Below are 19,576 nucleotides of genomic sequence, written 5' to 3'. Positions count from 1 at the left end.
TACATCTTAATAAGTATTTTTTTTTTTACACCGACGGCTAATACCAAAAAAATAAACATTTACTTGTTCAATCGTGGAATAATGCGTCGCCGAAAATGAGAATTTACAATAGAAATAATATAAAATAAATGTATAATATTATATCGAACAATGAACCCAAATCTCGCGAGAGGTGGGGGGGGGGGGTTGGGGGTGGGGGGTTGGGGGCGCGCGCGCGCGCGGTGCACGCCGGGATCCCCCGCGACCGCCATTTTGAAAAGAACACCCGCCCCCCCCTCCCCCCTGAGCTGCGTTTCGCTACCAGCAAACAACAACAACAACAAACAAACAAACACCACCACCACCACAGGCTAAACAACAACAACAGCAGCAGGCAGGCGCACGCACGCGCGCACACAACGGCGCCATCTCACGCGGAGAGAGAGACGCGCGAATATCCCCACACAGACGAGGTGAGAACGCGCGCGCGCTGCTGTTGTCGATAGGCCTCAGGCTTCGGGCCTAGTTCAGTGTGGGGACCCCCCCTCACCCCCAACCCCTCTCCACCGACGCTGCTGCTGCTTAACCTCGCTGCTAAATTGTTTATTTCGATCGCTAAGGAGCGCGTTGTTACAATAAAGCGGCTAAACGACGGCCTGGGACTTCGTTGTGTCGGCCGACGGAGGGCGAAAGCGACGCCTTCGTGTGTCGCTCGGCTCGGCTGGGTTTGTTTTGGTTGCGTGTGGGACCGCCACCACCAGCACCACCTCGGTTTAAATTCGCCGAGGTAAGATAACAATAGATGCGATAAAGTCAACGCTTCGTCGAGTCGTGTTTGGGTTTGCGTCGAGATCGCACGCAGGCATAGACCGCGTTCCGTTTTGTTTTCGAAGCGAAGATGTTTCTTTTTTTTTCTTCGAAGAGTTGGCCAGGTTTTTTGTGGGAGCATCACGGAAACGCACTGGGCAGGCGCGAATCCGCGCCGCGACGTTAACAACGACGACGATTGCTGCTGCTTCACGCAACGATACTACTGCTGCTGCTGCTACTACTGCTGCTCCTGACAACCACAGTATTGATTGTAATACAGCTCATGGGGTTAACAGCAGCGCTTGAAAGTTTTGATTTGTGAAGTTGCGGGGGGAGGGGGGGGGGATGGCACAATGATCGCTATGTCACCCACGTTGAGATGCTTACATTAACTTGCGCCTATAATGCTGATGCGATTGTAGTATTTACTACTGCTACACTAGTAGTAATGCGAGTATTAATACTGGGATAGCGATGCTCGTGAAGGTAACAGCAATGCGGATTAGTTTTGGTTTGCGCGGGCAGGTTGACGCTGTGGCACACGGAACTGCATGGCCACCCCCACGTTGCAAGGTTAACAATACTGGGCAGTATTTGGCACAACAGCAGTAACTACTGCAGGTGTTATAATGCTAAGTCGCACAATGACATCGCTAATGATAATGATATCAATTGTGCGGTAATAGCTTTCGTCCAATGGAGATGCACTGTTTGTGAAATAACCGGTTCTCGTTATTGGAATTGTGGAATTTCAATAGTAATCATTAATGTCGTTTATTTATCTAGGAATACAACGATGAAATTTAAAAATGTCTCTGTCGGAAGACTTTTTAAATCTGAATATTTTGGTTCCATTCGTTTATAAATCGGCGTGTTTTTGTTTACGTGACAAACCTTACGAGTTGGCTGTGTGGGGTGGTGGCGGGTTTTACGACACATTTATATTTACGCGATCCAATCCAACAAAAATCTCTTATGGATAATTTATAAATCTCTACAAACCAAAAGTAAAAAAAATTTCATTCAGTTGGAAATTTTATTCCAGAAGTGTCCGAACAAAACTTACTTCATGCGTACGAGGGGATGACGGTTGCGACTATCCATAAAGACCGCTTTAGGAGGACACTTGCTGCTATTTTCATCACCTTACACATCTCTGTGCCATCCACCAACCTTTTCCTCCGAAGTGAGACATGGCAGACTTGCGCTCAGCTCTCGTGGTCATCCACTGCTGGATGAATGACTCCGCCATACAGGTCGTGCGGAGGTTTTGTAACCGTTCTTCACCACGCTGGTCAGTGCGGGTCGGTGAATTGCCAAAATCGTAGAGTGGGAGCAATACAAGCGCAGTGCACGAATTATTTTGCTGCACTTGCTTTCGCTTCCCACAACTTGGGGCCCCACAGCCTGTCGCTCAAGTAATGGATGGTGGTTGCCCATTAAACACTGATCCAGACTCCAACTTGCTTGGCTTCTTGATCAGATTAGGTGCACTGGTTTGGTCGTAGACGTAAAGGCAAAGTCAGAGGCATCTTGAATTGTCTCGGATTTACTTTTTAACAATTGTGGTAACCGTGTGTGGTTGTACGTGTTTTTTTGTTTGTGTGTGTTTGCGCGCCCCGCTTAGATTTCAGAGTGAAGAGACGAAGAGGCTGATCTCTGTTTCCGGGAGGAGCGACAGAGAAACACGGCAGCAGTAGCAAATGACAGCACATGAGTGTGGCTCTTCAACCATGTGCATCTTGTGAATGCAGCAGCTGTGGCAGCAGTGGGGCGACCTCATACGTGCACGCATACACACAAACAACGGGGGTGACCTCGCGCACGCAGACAAACACACCGAACATAATCCCCCCCCGCCTCCGATGAGTTGTTGTTGATGGTCGGGTTCTTAGGCGAGTACCAGGGAGTCCTGTCACGTTGATCGAGAGAGCGCTACTTCGGAATTGGGAGCGCTTGCGTCTTTTGGTCTCGGCGTTGTTGAGGGTTTTCAGTTTCTGTTTAGTATCGCGACCACCCGGCGTCTGGCCGATGTTATTGTAATAATAATAGCAACAATGTCGATGGTCATGTCATAGGTTGCATCGGCAAGCAGGCATGTTTCAATGCTGAAGAATCATAGTAATATAAAGTACGATAGTGACGGCAACAATCGTAGTATTCATCGTTTGGCACCGTGTAGTAGTTTTCCACGCACGTTCCCTGTTAAGCGCTGGCCGTTTTCACAGACTCCGAATTGTGGACAAAATGACGACGGCCACCCTCCCCCCCCCCCACTATGCATGATTAATTAAAAGAAAAAAACTACAAAAAATAATCCTGCTGCTTCTGATAAGTGCAGGCAGCCGCACCCCCGCTTACTGAATCTGATCGCTGCCGGCGCGTGTACATATTATACATATTTTCTGTACATATATTTTTTTAGAATCTTAATTTTTTTTCTTATTTTCACCATTTTTAGTTGGGACCCCTCCCTCGACGCGCCGCGTCCCGCGGCAGAAGTTGAGAAATTCGTAAAATTTTGCGTCGCGTGCTCACATCGCTTAATTTAAGGAGATATCCAATCCAGGTCGCGGTGGAGGTTAGAGTGTGACGCCACGGCGAGTAGGAGGAGGAGCACAATCGAGAGGCTGACCCGTCGCATTTGTTTCCCGAGAGTCGCTTCCTCGGGAGACATGAGGTAGTTGTGGACCAGCGTTCGTGTCACGTTCTTAGCGGTTGAGGGGGGGGGGGTGGGTACGCAATAAGATTCAAGCTGAAGGAGTCCGTAGCCTCGGATCGCGCGGTTTGTTTTCATGAGGCTGCGACGTAAATAGACGATGGGAGCGAGCGCATCGAGGTGAATTCGCGAGGCGTATGTAATTCCCTTACTGTGCTAGTTGTTTGTTGTGTTGTATTTTTTTTATTACGGCAAAAAAAGTTAGGTAGTTATTACTGAAATACTGTGGGTTGGGTTTTCACTTTTCAATTTGCGCTGGGCTCAGGAATGACTTCGCGATGAGCGGGTAGCAGCATCACCGATCGTTACGAGAAGCTCTTGGCAGCTTGGATGCTTTTTATTTGTAATTTTGCTTGTTTTAGTCAGGCAAAGTGTTGAGCGGCACACGAACATTGTACATATTAGTAACAGGACACGCGTGCGTGTGCGCACACACACGCACCCGGAGTCGGGGGGGGGGAAGGGGGGGGGGTGGAGCGGCAGGACTAAAATCCAAACTAGAATCGGCAACTGAAGGTGGACGACACATCATCGCGGCTGCCGAGGAGAGTAGGCGCCCGACGGGGTGACCCTGTGGGGTCTCGGCGCAGCTCCGCCCCCCTTACGCCTCCAACCTCGACCGTCGGCTGCCCGGGCCCGGGGCACTGAAACGCTGCGCAGGATCTACCGCCCTCCCCCCACCTTCCAAGGGAATCTTTGCTGGCCAGGGCGCCCCCCGCTGTCTCCAGCCGGGGGGGGGACCTCCCCTCGCTGTGGCCCCCCTTGCGTTCCCTTGCCCCGGCCAGACCCCCTCTGTCGGCGGAGGAGCAGCGCAGGAGCTGGCAGGGCCTTCGTCTCGCCGGCCTCGCCGACTCAGCCCGGACAGACCTACCCACTGCCCGTGGTGAGTATTGGGGGGGGGGGGGGGGCGGTGGCTTTACTTTGTGGTCCTCATCATCATCATCATGGTGGCTGGGAGATGTTGACCACCTCACATGGTATGCAGGAGGTCGTGGGTTCAATGCTGACCCTGACGATGCTTGCTGTATATGGGGTAGTTTGCGTGCGTCTCTCACTCTCCCCGTGGTCGCATGTATTTTTCTCCAGACCCTTTGGTTTTTCCCTCCACATTTCGAATTAGCATTACGCGTGTGGAGTATTTGGCTTCTATACATTTCCGCATAATGATAAGCCACTTTGTTAAGCTATCAATTCTAACCAGGTCGCTTATAAAAAAAGAGTTAAATAGCTCGGTGGGCCTTACCTGGTAAGAATAGAATAGTAACCGCTGGCTCCGTTAACTGGCTAGGTCGCTCTTGCAATGAGGCTGTCCTCTGGTCTCTTGAGTTCTCCTCTGCCTAGGCAAGCTCACGGGGTGTCTGGTGTCCGATCTCATCTTGCCCTGGTAGCAGCAGTCGTGTGTTTGTGGTGGCTACGGCACCAGCGGGTGTTGGTGGCGGTAGCGTTTGCTGCGGCGCTGGCGGTAAAAGGTGGCGGTAGTAATTAATCAATATTATGGATAATATTGCAATGCTGTGTTTGATGATGCGGTCAAAGCTCTTGATTAACGAAAAGCACTATCTTCACGTGAGTTTGTCCTCGGCAGCTCCTGGTATGAGTTTTAACCGATGACTTTATTTTCATATCTACTTTCTAATGCCGTCATTTTTCTATCAAAATTAGAGACAACTTTTAGAAGGTTTTTCTAGCGAGATTTACCTGCCGCTTTTTTTTTCCCCCCTTTTCCTTCGGCGTCTTCTCTTCCCGCTTTGAGGAGTTGGCAACACGGACACACAGCGCACGTTGCCAGCAGATGTTTAAAATATTCTAGAAAATGTTATTCTAACTAAAATGTATTGACACAGTTTGGAGTGTTTGTGGTTTTCTGCTACTTCATCTTCGGCGATATAAGTTTGCCAAAATAAAAAATGATCCGCAAATTACTCAATTTGGCTTTTCATTGCAATCATTGTTGCCGCGGTGGCTAGGAGATGTTATCTGCCTCGCTGGGTATGCAGAAGGGTCATGGGTTCGATCCTGACAACGCCTGCTGTATATTTGGAGTTTGCGTGTTTCTCTCTCTCCCCATGGTCGCGTGGATTTTTCTCCGGGTCCTCCGGTTTTTCCCTCCATGCGTTAACAGTATTTGGCTGCTGCTATAAATCTCCACGCGGTGATGACAAGCCACTTCGTTGAGCTCTAATTTGTGACGGCCAGGTCGCTTCTGCAAAAGAGAAAATGAAGAAGTGTCCCGAGACCCACTGAGGCTTTCCTGGGTAAACAAGCATAATAAATAAAATATCATCTTAACATTTTAACTCAAATACGTTATTTCTAGATTTGAAGCTTTCGTGACTGCAAGAATTCATACTCTTAGTTCTTTCGGTGAAGTCACGTAGGTAAAAAAGGAAATTAAAATTAATAAAAAGAAAACAATAATATGACGACGTTTCGGAGGCAACACAAGTCACCTGATGACGGAGACTTGTGTTGCCTCCGAAACGTGGTGATTTTATCGTTTTATTTTTATTAATTTTAATTTCATTTTTTACCTACGTGACTTTACCGAAAGAGCTAAGAGTATCAAATACGTTATAACAAAGGGGGAAAAAAAGCTAAGCACCCTTGAATTTTTACCTTCGCGAGCTTTGACTTGTAATTGCAGAAGTGTCAAGTCTTAATATGGAAATCTTCTGCTCGTGAGTTGATTGTGTGTGGGGGGAGCGTTAGCGCAGCGGTTAGTGTGCTGCGCTACGAAGTTAGATTCCTGCTCACGGCCACCAACACCGGTGACGAATATCTGAACCCGTCCTGGGCCTCCCCTCGGTCGACACGGCCTCAAATGAGTACCCGGTGCGGTGTGTAGTAAACATCGCCATTTTGGGAGACAAAGGCGGTCGGCCGTGGTGCTGGCCACCCACCCCCCTCGTGTACCGCCGGCCGTCATAGATGCTACTCGCTATAACAGCACTTGTCCCAATGGTCTGTTAAGGCTATATGGGGGGATTTTTGTCTCGAGTGTGCGTGTGCGCGCACCCCGTATCGATTTGTGTTCATCTTTGTTACCGCCGCGCACCTTTTGTGTCCACGTGTGTGTGTTGGCACAGGTTGCTCCATTGTGCTTCTCGTCCCCCCCACTCTTCACCCGTGCTCTCGTGTTTCGTAGTGTCTCCCCTCGTGCGTCCCCGTGCCGTCACCTTGCGTCGGCGTGCGTCTGCGTTTGTGCCCCTAACGCGAACTCCCTTGTCCCCCCCCCCCCCATGCGTCGATACGTAACTCTCTCCGTGGTGTTGCTGTGCATTTAGCTTGTGTACGCTGCACGTTTCCTGATGTCGTCTGGGTGGGGTCGGCAACCCACGGTGGTGAGATGTTAACTCCCTCGCCGGCTACTCGGAGGTCCTGCGTAGGATCCCGACGGCGCCTGCTGCTGTATATTTGGAGTTTGCGTGTCTCTCTCTCATCATCATCACGGTGGCTAGGAGATGTTGACTACCTCGCCTGGTCTTCAGGAGGTCGTGGGTTCAATCCTGACCCTGAAGACGCCTGCTTTATATTTGGAGTTTGCGTGTCTCTCTCTCATCATCATCACGGTGGCTAGGAGATGTTGACTACCTCGCCTGGTCTTCAGGAGGTCGTGGGTTCAATCCTGACCCTGAAGACGCCTGCTTTATATTTGGAGTTTGCGTGTCTCTCTCTCTCATCATCATCACGGTGGCTAGGAGATGTTAACTACCTCGCCTGGTGTACAGGAGGTCGTGGGTTCGATCCCAACCCTGATGACACCTGCTGCTGCGTATTTGGAGTTTGCGTGTGACTCTCTCCCCTTGGTCGCGTGGATTTTTCTCCGGGTCCTCCGATTTTTCCCCTCCACATTTAGAATCGACATCACGCATTTGAGTTGGCTGCTGCTGGAAATTTCCACCTGGTGATGATAAGCCCACTTCGTTGAGCTGTCATTTGTGACCAGGTTGTTTCTGAAAAAGAGCTGTACAGCTCCGTAGGCCTCAGCTAGTAAAACATTTTTTGTAACAATAAGAGCCATTTTTGTTCGAATTCGGTCAAATAAAACCTTTCAAGAGCTGCACGATGCAATGTGAATACTAGACGGCGGTCGTTCATAAAAACCGTCACGAAGCGGGTCACTTAGAGAGCCGCTGGTCGCTGTCCCCTGCCTTATGCCATTATGGGTATCTGTTCTTCCCGTGATCTATCCACTCCTCAATGAAAGCCGCCCCCCCCACCCACTTCTTGTCCCGTGGTGTCTCGCGATGCTGCAATCCGTGCCGCACCTGCACACGAGCTGACCTCTCGCCTCTCTCTAAGCGGTTGACCTCCTCTTCGTCCACTCGCTCCCTCCTTTGGCCGCCACCCCCTCATCGTTGTCCTCAACTAGTCGTCCCTTCCAGTGACACCTTCTTGCCCAAGTCCCCCACCCCCTTTTGCTTCGACCGGTCTATACGGTTTTCCCCCATTTCCTGATTTCTAAACGTAATTCCAATCGTTGCACCTCTCTCCGTGTTTACTGCCCTTGCGTTTTCTTTGTCGGTATCTTGTTTCGTAATCGTGTCACAGCAGGTAATTTACGGCAGTAATTCTTTTTTCCCCTTATGTAAGTGCATGGGTATCTCGCTTTTCATTATCCAATTCCGTTTTCCGAAAGCACTCGCAACTTCCCCCTGTCCGCTTTGCTGCATAATTGCAGGTCACCTTGAGTAACTCCTCGGTATACCAACTCTGATGCGTGTCCCAGGGGCTTGTCCCTTCCGAGCAGATTTCTTCAACAGTTTAGCGCAGCTTTTTTTCTTAAATGAGCGGCCCGCAGGACAGTTGTAGCCCACGAAAGCTGACGGATTAGCCCTGCTGATCTATTCCCTGCTGAGACAAAGCGATAAAGTGCTTGCCACAAACGAACCACAAGACTTCGCTGATCTTGTCACGCGAACTTCGGTCATCCTCGCAGCACCAGCAGCAGCAGCATCACCAGCAGCAGCAGCAGCGGCGCCTTTTAACTGACCATCGAACAAAGATGGTCACTGCATCGTGCGCTTTCAAATGCACTACTGCGGCCGTCTGGAATGCTCTTCCGATATTAGGAAGCCACTGGAGCTGAGCACTTTTAAATCTAGACTGAAATCTCTTTTCTTTAGCACTGCTTTTTGTATTTAGTCGGTTGCCCTTTCACCACACCTCCGTTTAGCAAGGTCGGCCACGTACGGTGTGAAAGAAGTTCAACGTACATGCAAATCGGTTACGCGCTGTCACGTGACCCGCCAGAACACGCGCGTGCCGTTATATGCTTCGCCGAAGGATATACTTCAAGCAACCCTAGAGTTTATCAAAACTTAGCTTGGCAGCCCGTCTTTCTTGTGTTACCTTGCTTCGACTCCCATCCCCTTGTGTTCCCGTGTGTGATGCACTTGTTCCTGAGTGTCTCATGTTCCCAGACTTGGGTTAGTTTTCGTTACAATTACAGAAGCGTTCTTAGCTAAAAGTAAAGAAATTACTCTGCGCTACCCCTGTGTTTCTCCCTTCTATCGGGCTTGTTCGTGCCGTTCGCGCGCCGTGCCTTGGCAGTACGGAAGGGGGATTCTTGCATCCGTTTGTGCGGCGTTGTGAGTGGCCGGGAATATCTCGCCTCCCCTCCCTCTATCCCTACCTCCCTCCATTGATAACTTACTTCTTGAGAACTGCTTGTTGTGTTTAGGTTGTTGTTCTTCCCCCGCACCTCCGATTAGCATGGTTGGCTACATACGGTGCGAAAAAAGTTCAACATCACAGTGCTAGGTATTTTTTCCCCCCGATTGTGAAGCACTTGTTGTTCAAAACGAACTCCAAAAAGTTTTGGGTGCGTTTCACTTTTCCGGGGCAATCCGAAGGCGGCATGCGCCAAGTCTCGATTGCAATCCACCACGTTACGATCGACACGGTCTCGGCCGCGATTCACCGCCGGTTCTCTCTGCGTGCGTGTCTCTGGTTCCCACGACCCGTGCCCCCTCCTCCCCAGGGTCCCAGCCATGAGAGTTCATGCCTGGCTACAGTGAATGCACGACACCCGACCTAAATGGCGCAGCATGATTTTGCTCCAGCCTGGCTCAGCTTCCCTACTCCGCCCCCTTCCACCGCCAAGGTAAGCACAAGTCTGTTCGCCTAATTAACGTGGCGGTAGTTGCCTTACTGAAGAACACCACCTGTCCTCTTGACGGGGGTCCCCTTGAGTGTCCTCGCAAGGGGGACCCTTCCAGCAAGGTGGACCGCCCCCTGTTTGTGCAGAAGCCGTTATTAGCGGGTCACCAGGGGTCCTGCTAGAATATTGAGGCCTCCCATATAGTGAAGACTTTACACGGAGAAAGACAACAAAGATAAATATTCCCCGTATAGCCATAGAAGACAGTTGGGGCAAGTGCTGTTAGCGAGCTGGCACGGCACATGAGGGGGTGGGTGGCCAACAAGAGTGGGTGGCGATGTTTACACACCACACTAGGTACTCATTTGAGGCTGAGTCGACATCGTGTATGACTCCTGGTTGTGGCCGATCCAGATAATGTAGGTTTAATGTAGATCCTGTGACGCCTGCTGCTGTACGTTTGGAGTTTACGTTGTTCTCCCCGTGGTGGTCGCGTGGATTTTTCTACGGGTTCTCCGGTTTTCCCCTCCACGTTTAGAATCATGCTTTTGAAGGATTTGGCTGCCGCTATACATTTACAGGTGATAAACCACTCATTTGAGCTGTCATTTATGGCCAGGTCACTTTTGAAAAAGTTATATTGGTCAGTGGGCCTTATCTAGTAAAATAAAAATTGTCTAGTTTTAGCACGGTTGGCTACATAGGGTGCGAAATAAGTTCAACATACATATTTTAATTGGTGGTGGTGGTGATGATGTTGATAGTGGTGCTGGCGATGTTGGTGGCGGTGGTGTTGGTGGTGATGATGGTCACAGTGATGATGATGATGATGTTGGTGGCGGTGGTGTTGGTGGTGATGATGGTCGCAGTGATGATGATGTTGGTGGCGGTGGTGTTGGTGGTGATGATGGTCACAGTGATGATGATGTTGGTGGCGGTGGTGTTGGTGGTGATGATGGTCGCAGTGATGATGATGTTGGTGGCGGTGGTGTTGGTGGTGATGATGGTCGCAGTGATGATGATGTTGGTGGCGGTGGTGTTGGTGGTGATGATGGTCGCAGTGATGATGATGTTGGTGGCGGTGGTGTTGGTGGTGATGATGGTCGCAGTGATGATGATGTTGGTGGCGGTGGTGTTGGTGGCGATGTTGATGGTGGTGTTGATGGTGGTGTTGATGGTGGTGTTGATGGTGGTGTTGATGGTGGTGTTGATGGTGGTGTTTATGGTGGTGTTGGCGACGACGGTGACGACGCCGATGGTGTTGTTGATGTTGGTGGTGATGATGATAGTGTTGATGTTGGTGGCGATGTTGACGGTGGTGGTGCTGGTGGTTGTGCTGGTAGCTCCCCCCAACTCCAGAGCGCCCTGGGGACCACGTGTCGAGGCCCGATGGTCGTGCCGGCTCCAGCCGACGCCGACACAACTCGTCCGATGCCTTCCTGGACGCTGGCTTTGGGCGCAACCCTGGTGAGAGAACTTGACGACAATAACGCACAGATGTAGCCTGTAACAGACTTTCGGGGCAAGCGCCGTTGGCGAATAGCACCTACGGAGGTCTTGGTGCTGATGTTTATGCACGGCACCAGGTTACTCGCTTATTGCCGAGTCAAGCACACGCATACACTCGCGTACAATGATCATACCTTGATCTTTGTATCACCTTTGAACTCCTGCACCTTGAAAGCGCTGAATTACAGGCATGCAACTAAAATAACTGCATCTGGCAATTACATGAATACACAATAATGCTGATTCATCTTCTTGGTTCTTTCGGTAAAGTCACGTAGAAGGGAAGTAATAAAATAATTAAAATAAAACATAATAAAATAATTCTCACGACGTTTCGGCCACAACGCAAACAGCCGTCTGTCGAGGCGACTGCATCTGAATGACGCTGTCGCCTCGACAGACCTGGTTTTCACCTGAGGACGGCTGCTTGCGTTGTGGCCGAAACGTCGTGATAATTATTTTATTATGTTTTATTTTAATTATTTTACTACTTCCCTTCTACGTGACTTTACCGAAAGAATCAAGAAGATGAATCCCTGCAGTCACGAAAGCTTTAAATCGAAAAATAATGCTGATGTTATTCATAACACTCTGTGTACTTCCATCCCTCCCTCGTTGCACCCCCCCCCCCCCACCGCACACACAGATGTCCGCACGCGCCCCATCTCGCGTCAGAACTCCCTAGAAACGGAGCCGGTCCGCGGCACTGGTAACCACGGCAACCGCCGCCCGCCCGGGCGCCTCCACTCGGACGGTGGGGCGTCGCGCGGCTCCTACCACTGGGAAGGCGGCGGCGGCCAACGCGGCGGACCCTACCACGACGGGGACGGGCGGGGAGGCGGCGGAGGGGGCGGGGTCCACCGCGGGAGCTACCACGGCGACGGGGGAGGGGGCGGCCAGCGCGGCGGGCCGTACCACCCGGACTCGGACGGCCCCCGGCGCGGCTACCGCGATCGCGATCGCGACCGGGATCGGGATCGGGATCGAGACCACCGGGACCGGGACCGGGACGGGGGTGGGCACCGTTCGCGGAATGGAGCATTCCACGGCGGAGGGCACAAGGGCCGACGGGGCGGCCTGGAGGACGGCGGGCCGGGCGGCCTGGAGGACGGGCCGCGGCGGGGAGGAGACGACAAGACGGACGAGAAGCAGTTTGAAGTGGAGGACTTTGTGAGTGAAACTGTAAACCGTTGAAACTGTGGACTTTGTGTGCCGCGTTTGCCTGAGTGTGTGTGTTCGTGGTTGTGTGTGTGTGTGTGTTCGTGGTTGTGTGTGTGTACGCGCCATAGGAGCGGTCGTGTAGCGGTCAATTCGTTGATATCTCAACCGTTCATGGGCCTTCCCTAGGTCGACAGCCTCAAATGAGTGCCTGGTGCGTGGTGTATAAAAAACATTGCCACTGGGGAGACAAAGGCGGCCGGGCGTTGTGCTGGCCATCCCACCCCCTCGTGTTTCCGTTCCAGCCTTCATAGGCGCTTCTAGCTAATGGCACTTGCCCCCACAGTCTGTTAAGGCTATACGTGGTCGGGGATCTTGGTCTTTTGTGTCCGTGGCTGCGTGTGTGGCGTGCACGCCATTGGCGCGCGTTTTGGGCTGTCTCGCGTTATTTGCGTTTTGTGCCGTTTGGTGCGGTTGTCAACGTGGGATGTTTTCCTTCTCCGTTCGTTGCAGCCATCGTTGAACCCAGATGCCGATCGAGACCCAGGGCAGGGCAAGCCTGCCAACGTGCCGGCCGGCGTTTGGGGTGAGCCCGCCGCAACCGTGCGGCGTTACACGCGGCACAACACCTGGCGTAGCGTGCCAGCCATCTGTCTAGGCAGCTGCACGCCACGAGTCGATTTTATCGCTTCGTTCTCTGCAGTGAACGTGCGCTTGTGTCACACTTCAACGTAAACCACGAACCGCACACCATAACCCCCAACCACCCCACCGCCAAACAACGCCGCGCCACAAACCAAACCGCACCGCACACCACTGCACCGCATGGCACACATCACACGCGGCCAATCGCACTCTGCCGTATAAACCATACCGCATAACCAATACCAATACCCGCCACTAAGTGATGGTGACTTCACCACGGTGCCTGTGCCAGGCCAGGTGCACTTTGAGGCCGTCACGTGAAGTGTCGAAGGCTCGCTGCTGGCAGGAGGTCACGGGACAGACCCAGCAGGTGCCAGGGGTTGACCGACCGAGATGACTGGCAGATGCACCGGCTGTACCCCCTACTGTGCCAACACTCCATTTTATCCGCCCGGCTCTCCGCTCATTGTTGTGAGCGTTGCTCCTCTGTCCTCCCATTGTTTTTGGAGTGCGATTGCTTCCAACTGACCAGGAGTGTGTCCTTCACGAGCCTCCTCCATAGAACCACACCGCACACTACACCACACTTGACCAGCACCACCGATCCGATCAAACGCCCTCCCCCGCCGAGCGCACAGCGACTACCGGTACCAAACCTCTTCGTCGTCGTCCACCGCTCTTGACCTCTTCCCGTGGACCTCCTTAACCTCTGTACCCCCCCCCCCCGCCCCCCCCCCGTAGAGAACCCCCCGAACCCCCGCCCGCGCTCCACCAAGATGCTGGTCATCAAGAAGTCATGCCGCGAGGAGAGCTTCTCGGCCGCCTTCGCCTCCACGCTGGCGCCGCCGTGCGGGGGCGCCAGCGCCATCACCCCGCTGCAGCTCTGCTCTCCCTCGTCCTCCTCCTCATCCGCCTCCTCCTCCTCGTCGTCGTCGTCGGCGGCGGCCTCTTCCGGCGCCAGCGGTGGCCCCGCCGCACGGGTCCACCACCCGGCCTCCTCCGCGCACAACGGTGTGGCGGCCGCCCCCGTCTCTTCGGGAGCAGCCGCTCCTGTCGTGCCGGGGGTGCCGGGCGGCGGCGGCGGCGTCGTGGTGGGGCCGGGAGTCGGGGCGGTGGTGCCTCCGACGATCATCGGAGGAGGCGCTGTGGGGGTGAGCGGCGGTGGCGTGGCCGGAGCGGGGAAGGTGGCGGGCTCCAGCGGTGCGGGCAGCGGAGTGCCTGGGGTGGGCACCAGCAGCATTTACAAGATCCTGGTGCCCAAGCCGGCGGCACTGCCAGCCAAGGTGGGCGCGGGGGAGGGGGAGGATTCCCGTGGCGAGAATTGGTTTCAAAAATATATATCGGTGCGATTTGGCGTACGTCTGTAGCGGTGGCTTTCGGCAAAGTGCAGCCGGCCACCGCTGCTGGTGTGTGGATCTCACCCAGTTGAGAGAGGTTGACTTTTTTTATAGCACAGGTTTTCTGGGGGTTGTTCCTGTTGTGCATGGGGGTGAGTGTGCGTATGTGTTGTGTGTATGTGCGCGCGTGCAGTTGGTCCTTTGTATGTTATTTTGTGTATTGCTGTGATGCACGTGCGATGTTGAAATGTGTGTTTTGGGACGGAGGTTGGTTGTGTAGCGGTTAGCGCTACGCTGCGTTGCAAACCCGGCCACCCGAGTTCCATTCCCGCTCACGGCCAACACCAGTGGCGATTATCTGAACCGGTCCTGGGCCTCCCTGAGGTTGATGTGATGCAGGTGTGCTGTTGGTGTGTATGTGTGTGTGTGGGGAGTGGTCACGTGGCTTTTTTGATGAAGCCCAAAAGTACGGGTTCAGTCGCCAGGCTCCGCCAAATGGGGTTTGTCCAGGAGACGTCTTAGACGCCTTTCCTCCGTGGTGCCTGGGTCTGTCCGGTGACCCCCTGCCAGTGACACTTCGACACTTCACGTTGCGATTTAAAGCTTTCGTGACTGCAGGGATTCATCTTCTTGGTTCTTTCGGTAAAGTCACGTAAAAGGGAAATAATAAAATAATAAAAATAAAACATAATAAAATACAATTCTCACGACGTTTCGGCCACAACGCAAGTAGCCGTCCTCAGGTGAAGAACAGGGCTGTCGGAAAGACAGCGTCAGACGCTGTCTTATTTTTATTATTTCCATTCTACGTGACTTTACCGAAAGAACCGAGAAGATGATTTCACGTCGCCTCGAAGTGCACCTTGCCTGGCACGAGCTCCGTGGTGATGTCACCGCCACTTGGCGGTTGCTGCTGTTGTTGGAGCGGTGGTCGTGTAGTAGTTGGCGTATTCCGCTGTTAAACTCCCGACGACCTAAGTTCCATTCCCGGCCACCCCTGTCCTCTTTCCCCCTCAACCCCCCGGCAGCCCTCGCTGTGGAAGAACCCCGGCAGCGCCAAGGACGCGCGATCGTCGGGCTCGTTCACCCGCGACTCGGCCTTCCGCCTCTACTCGCCGTTCTCCCCCAAGCCGGCGCCGCCTCCACCGCTCCCCGTTGCTTCCGTGGTGTCGGCGCCTGCTCACAACCACAAGGAATCGACGGCGGCGGCGGTGGCGGCGCCGGCCTCGGCGGGCGGTGGCGCCGGCGTCTCCGGGATCGACGGTGATCCCGGCGGCGGCGACGACGACGGCCGCCGTGGTGGCGGCGTCGTCCCTGAGGCCGGCGTCCACCTCCCCGGTGGAGGTGGCCGGTTCGTCGCTGGCGCCGCGCCTCACCAAGCTGGGCCGCGCTCGCAACAACGGCAAGAGCGAGTTCCTCAAGACGCTGAAGCGCGAGGCGAGGAACGGCGAGCCCGGCGGGCGTCCTCACGCCGCCAGCAGCACCAACGCCACCCACGCTCAGCAGGTGTGTGGTCCGGTGCCAACGGCGGCAAGGGCTCGTAGTCTGGCGCGTTCGGTTAAAAAAATTAACTCGTAAAAACAAAGTTTTTCACTATAAATCCTTTATATGCGTGGCATCGGTTTCATTTTATTATTCATTTCTGTTTTTCTTGAGTAAGCAAGCAAGCAAGTGAAGTTAATATAAAGGATCTAAAAATGTAAGATCACCTCTTGACATGCCCCGTATATTCCCGAGGGCACTAGCGTTGACCCGTTTTACCACTTTCAAGAACCTGGCGGCTTCAATTTCACTGCTCTATAAATAGTCTCCATTGTACAGCGTGGGGGCAGGGATTTCATGCCATGTGGTTAGTCAACATTTGCGTCATCATGAATTGGGCGGCTACAGTCCTCTCGTCCTCTGGCTTGAGATGGCTGCCACCTATGGGTCAGATGATTGTCTGCCACAATTAAGCAATTGGCAATTACATTTTTTTTTTCCCGAAAAATTTTGGAAATTTTTTTTCACGAAAACTAATTGTCAAGCACAACGAGTCTGTGTGCAAAATTTCAGCTCGATTGGATCACGGGAAGTGGGTTAAAAAACGACTGAAAGATTTGCACGGTCCTAAGCAAGCAAGCACGCAAGCAAGTGAACTTAATATAAAGGATTTAAAAACAATTAGAATACAGGAGGGGTCTGCGTTTCAATATTCTTAGCGCTTATGCGGTGGGGGAATGGGGATGCCGACTGGGTTTATGCGAATGAGCCGCGTGCAAAAATGTGAAGGTGCAGCCCGGCAATTGCTTGCTCCGGCCACTGCTGGCGGGAAAGGCCTTCACGAGAGGAGGGGGGGGATGGCGGGAGCTCCTCAAGAGGGTGCTTGACCTATACTCATCCTCGCTGACCGGACGACTGTCCAGAGGATACAAAAATATACGACTCGCCAGGACGTCCGGTTTACGACAATCATTTACGACGTGTATCTAATGCCTCCATGGATCAAGATCTCGCCTGCTATACGGGAGGTCGTGGGATCGAGCCCAACCCTGACGCTCGCTGCTGTATTTTTAGAGTTACGTGTCTCCCTCTCTCTCCCCGTGGTCACGTGGATTTTTCTCCAGGTCCCCTGCTTGTTCCCCTCCACATTTAGAATCGGCGTCATGTGTTTATAGAGTGTCTGGCCGCTGTTATAGACGTCCACGTGATGAATAAGCCACTTCATTGAGCTATCATTTGTGATAGCCAGGTCACTTCTGAAAGAGGGCGACATAGCCGAGTGGAGCTCTAGACGGTGAAATAAAAAATAGTTTAGACTCGAGGGTCAGCTCTCGCGGTCGGGGAGGTCTGTTGCGATCGCCATCGTGCCTTGTGGCTTCAGGGCGAGAATCGACGCAGCAGCAGTGGCGGCAGCAGCAGCAGCAGCAGCAGCAACAACGGAGGTGGCGACGGTGGTGGCGGCGGCAGCAGCAACAACAACAACAACGGCACGCGTCTGGAGGAGACGGAGTCGCCCGTGGACTCGGGATCGCAGTTGGCATCCGATTGGCCAGAACACCGAGGTCAGAGGTCGCCGGAGGCGTCGTCATCGCCTGACGATCACATGCTGTCCAGCTCGCTGGAGGCCGAACACAGGTGGGTGGGTGCGAGGGAGTCTGAGGGGAGTGTGAGAGAGAGAGTTGGTCAATCTAGATGTAAAAGTGCATAGCTCCAGTGGCTTTGTCATCTCGCAAGGAAGAGCGTTTTTGATGATTGGGGGTCCCCCTCCCTCCCCGTGCTGCAGGCTCCTGAGGGAGATGGGCTGGACAGAGCTGTGCGAGCAGGACGAGGCGTTCGAGCCCCTCACCGAGGACGAGATGAAGGAATTCCAGCGCATCAGCGAGAAGGTACGGGTGGAGACGACTGTTGTGGGGAGACGTGGGTAGCACATGGTGGGGGGGGGGGGGGTGGGGGGGTACGCACACGGAGAGATGACACGAGAAGACGTGGGGGGGGAATTGCAGACGTGGGTAGACGTGGGGATATACAGAGACGCGGGTGGATGTTGGGGGAGACGGACATGCGTAGACATGGCGGAGATACGGACACATGGAGGGGAGAGAGACGGACACCGCGGGGAGACACGGGGTTTCACTTGTGAGATACGCGGGGGACACGGACACGGGGGAGACCACCACTCCCGTCTCATCGCTCCCGCCCCCCGCCCCCTCTCTCCGCCCCGTCCGGTACGACGCGCCGCAGCTGCAGAGCAACGGACTGCGCCGCAACGGGCTGCTGAAGCACGCGCCGGCCACCGTCACCATCACATCCCCCGCGTTGTTGTCGTCGTCCTCCTCCGCTCCGGCGACGGTGACCAAGGTGGCGGCGCCCGGCCCGTCGGCCGCCCCCTTGCCCGGATTCCGTTTCCCGAGTTGGGGCGCGGCGCTGCTGAGCGAGCCGGAGCTGCTTGCGGTCGCCCACGGCGACGGGCACCACCTCCTCGCCCGCGACGGCGGCGGCGGCGGCGGCGGGGACGGCGACAGCACCTCCTCCGACACGTCCGACGACGACGACCTTTGACCCCGCGACCTCCCCCCCCCCCCTGCCTCTTCTCCCCCCCCCCACCTTCCCCTCACCCCCTGCAACCGCGAAGGCCCCGGCGATGCAGCCCCCCAATTATTTTCTTGCTCCCCCCCTCCCCCCCCCCCCCCCACCACGTTTGTCTCATCCTCTTCCAACTCTTTTCTCTGAATTTTTTTTAAATTCTCTTCGTTGCCCCCCCCCCCCACCCCTGCCCCACCCCCCCTGGGCGGCAGGAACGCGAGCAAAGGTGTTGAAAGCGTCTGTCGTCGAGGAGAAATGGAAGCGCAAAGGATAAAAAAAAAAAATGAGATAGACCGAGATCAGAGGAGGAGGAGAAGAAGGAAACAATCTATCAACAAAAATAACTTTGAAAACTGAAACGAAGTGGAATAATAGTAGAAAAAGAGGAATTTTGTTCGGATGAAGAATACCACGAGACAAAGCCTAGAGAATTGGAAGAATTAAACGACCAACAAACACAGAGCTACTAAAACCGCGATGGACGCAACGCCGCCCACCAAATCTGCCCACGGGCGCCTCGTTAGCATCGTCCTGGAACATCGCGGAGACGCGGGAAAAAAAAACGACCACGGAAACGACGACGCACAACAACAAAAAACCACGACGGAAAATATTTCCCACGAATGCTAACCCCCAATTGTGAACCAGACGCGCCTTCACAGCATAGGCCCAGAGAACTTGACTGTAACTGTGGTGGTGGTGGTGAAGGAAGGATTTGGGGGGGTTGGGATCTGGGTGGGGGGCACGGACCTTGGGGGGGGAGGGGCGGGGGGGGCACGGTCCGTGGGGCAAACGTCGTGTCGATGTTATCGTGGGCGAGGGTCACTCGGTCGCGATCATCCGGTCGCGACGCTCCGTCCACCCATCCACTCACTCACCCACCACCATCCCCCTCCTCCCCCCCTCCCTCCTCCCACCCACTCACCCACCACCATCCCTCCTTCCACCCATCCGCCCTCATCCCCGCCTCCACCCACCCGCCGAGTTTCAAATCCCCAGCATCGCCGTGAATGCAAGAAAGTTTTCACCGTTGCGGATTTTAAACGAATAAAACGTGAGGAATCAAAATTTAAAAAAAATTTTGACGCTTCTACGGGGGGGGGGGGGGGTAGTTTAGTGTTTTCGTGTGTCAAAAAAAAAATCTGTCAGCGGTCACCGGTGATTCCCCCGGCGCAAAGCCCCACGTCCCACCCCCCACTCCTCCCTCCCTTGCCCTTCCCCCCCCCTCCCATCTCTTCGTGCTCCCCTCGC

General features: G+C 53.9%; 1 protein-coding gene across 3 annotated transcripts; it reads left to right on the top strand.

Moving 5' to 3' along the window:
* The first annotated feature begins 280 nt into the window (after nucleotides 1-280).
* Nucleotides 281-18,372, top strand: LOC144953240 (uncharacterized). Of its 3 annotated transcripts, none has more exons than XM_078883819.1 (9): nucleotides 281-452; nucleotides 2,417-4,391; nucleotides 9,492-9,614; nucleotides 10,955-11,078; nucleotides 11,767-12,290; nucleotides 12,792-12,864; nucleotides 13,665-14,074; nucleotides 15,289-15,766; nucleotides 17,124-17,350. In XM_078883819.1, exons 3-9 carry the CDS (start codon nucleotides 9,549-9,551, stop codon nucleotides 17,336-17,338), a joined length of 1,890 nt encoding a protein of 629 aa, XP_078739945.1. In that variant the 5' UTR covers nucleotides 281-452; nucleotides 2,417-4,391; nucleotides 9,492-9,548; the 3' UTR covers nucleotides 17,339-17,350. The 3 variants fall into 3 exon arrangements, with proteins under 3 accessions (XP_078739945.1, XP_078739936.1, XP_078739951.1); XM_078883810.1 differs by having other exon boundaries at nucleotides 13,665-14,206; XM_078883825.1 differs by lacking the exons at nucleotides 281-452; nucleotides 2,417-4,391; nucleotides 9,492-9,614; nucleotides 10,955-11,078 and adding exons at nucleotides 17,526-17,628; nucleotides 17,984-18,372 and having other exon boundaries at nucleotides 12,150-12,290; nucleotides 17,124-17,377.
* The last annotated feature ends 1,204 nt before the right edge of the window (nucleotides 18,373-19,576 follow it).

The sequence above is a fragment of the Lampetra fluviatilis genome, chromosome 3 (assembly GCF_964198595.1).
Source record: "Lampetra fluviatilis chromosome 3, kcLamFluv1.1, whole genome shotgun sequence".
Lineage (NCBI taxonomy): Eukaryota > Metazoa > Chordata > Hyperoartia > Petromyzontiformes > Petromyzontidae > Lampetra > Lampetra fluviatilis.
Note: the sequence above shows the minus strand (reverse complement) of the source record. Positions and strands in the feature narration are given on the sequence as shown.

Coding starts and splice junctions, on each gene's coding strand:
- LOC144953240 (XM_078883810.1), top strand. CDS start 9,549: ATGGCGCAGCATGATTTTGCTCCAGCCTGGCTCAGCTTCCCTACTCCG. Junction 9,615..10,954: donor CGCCCCCTTCCACCGCCAAG/GTAAGCACAAGT, acceptor TTGTGCTGGTAG/CTCCCCCCAACTCCAGAGCG. Junction 12,865..13,664: donor CGTGCCGGCCGGCGTTTGGG/GTGAGCCCGCCG, acceptor CCCCCCCCGTAG/AGAACCCCCCGAACCCCCGC.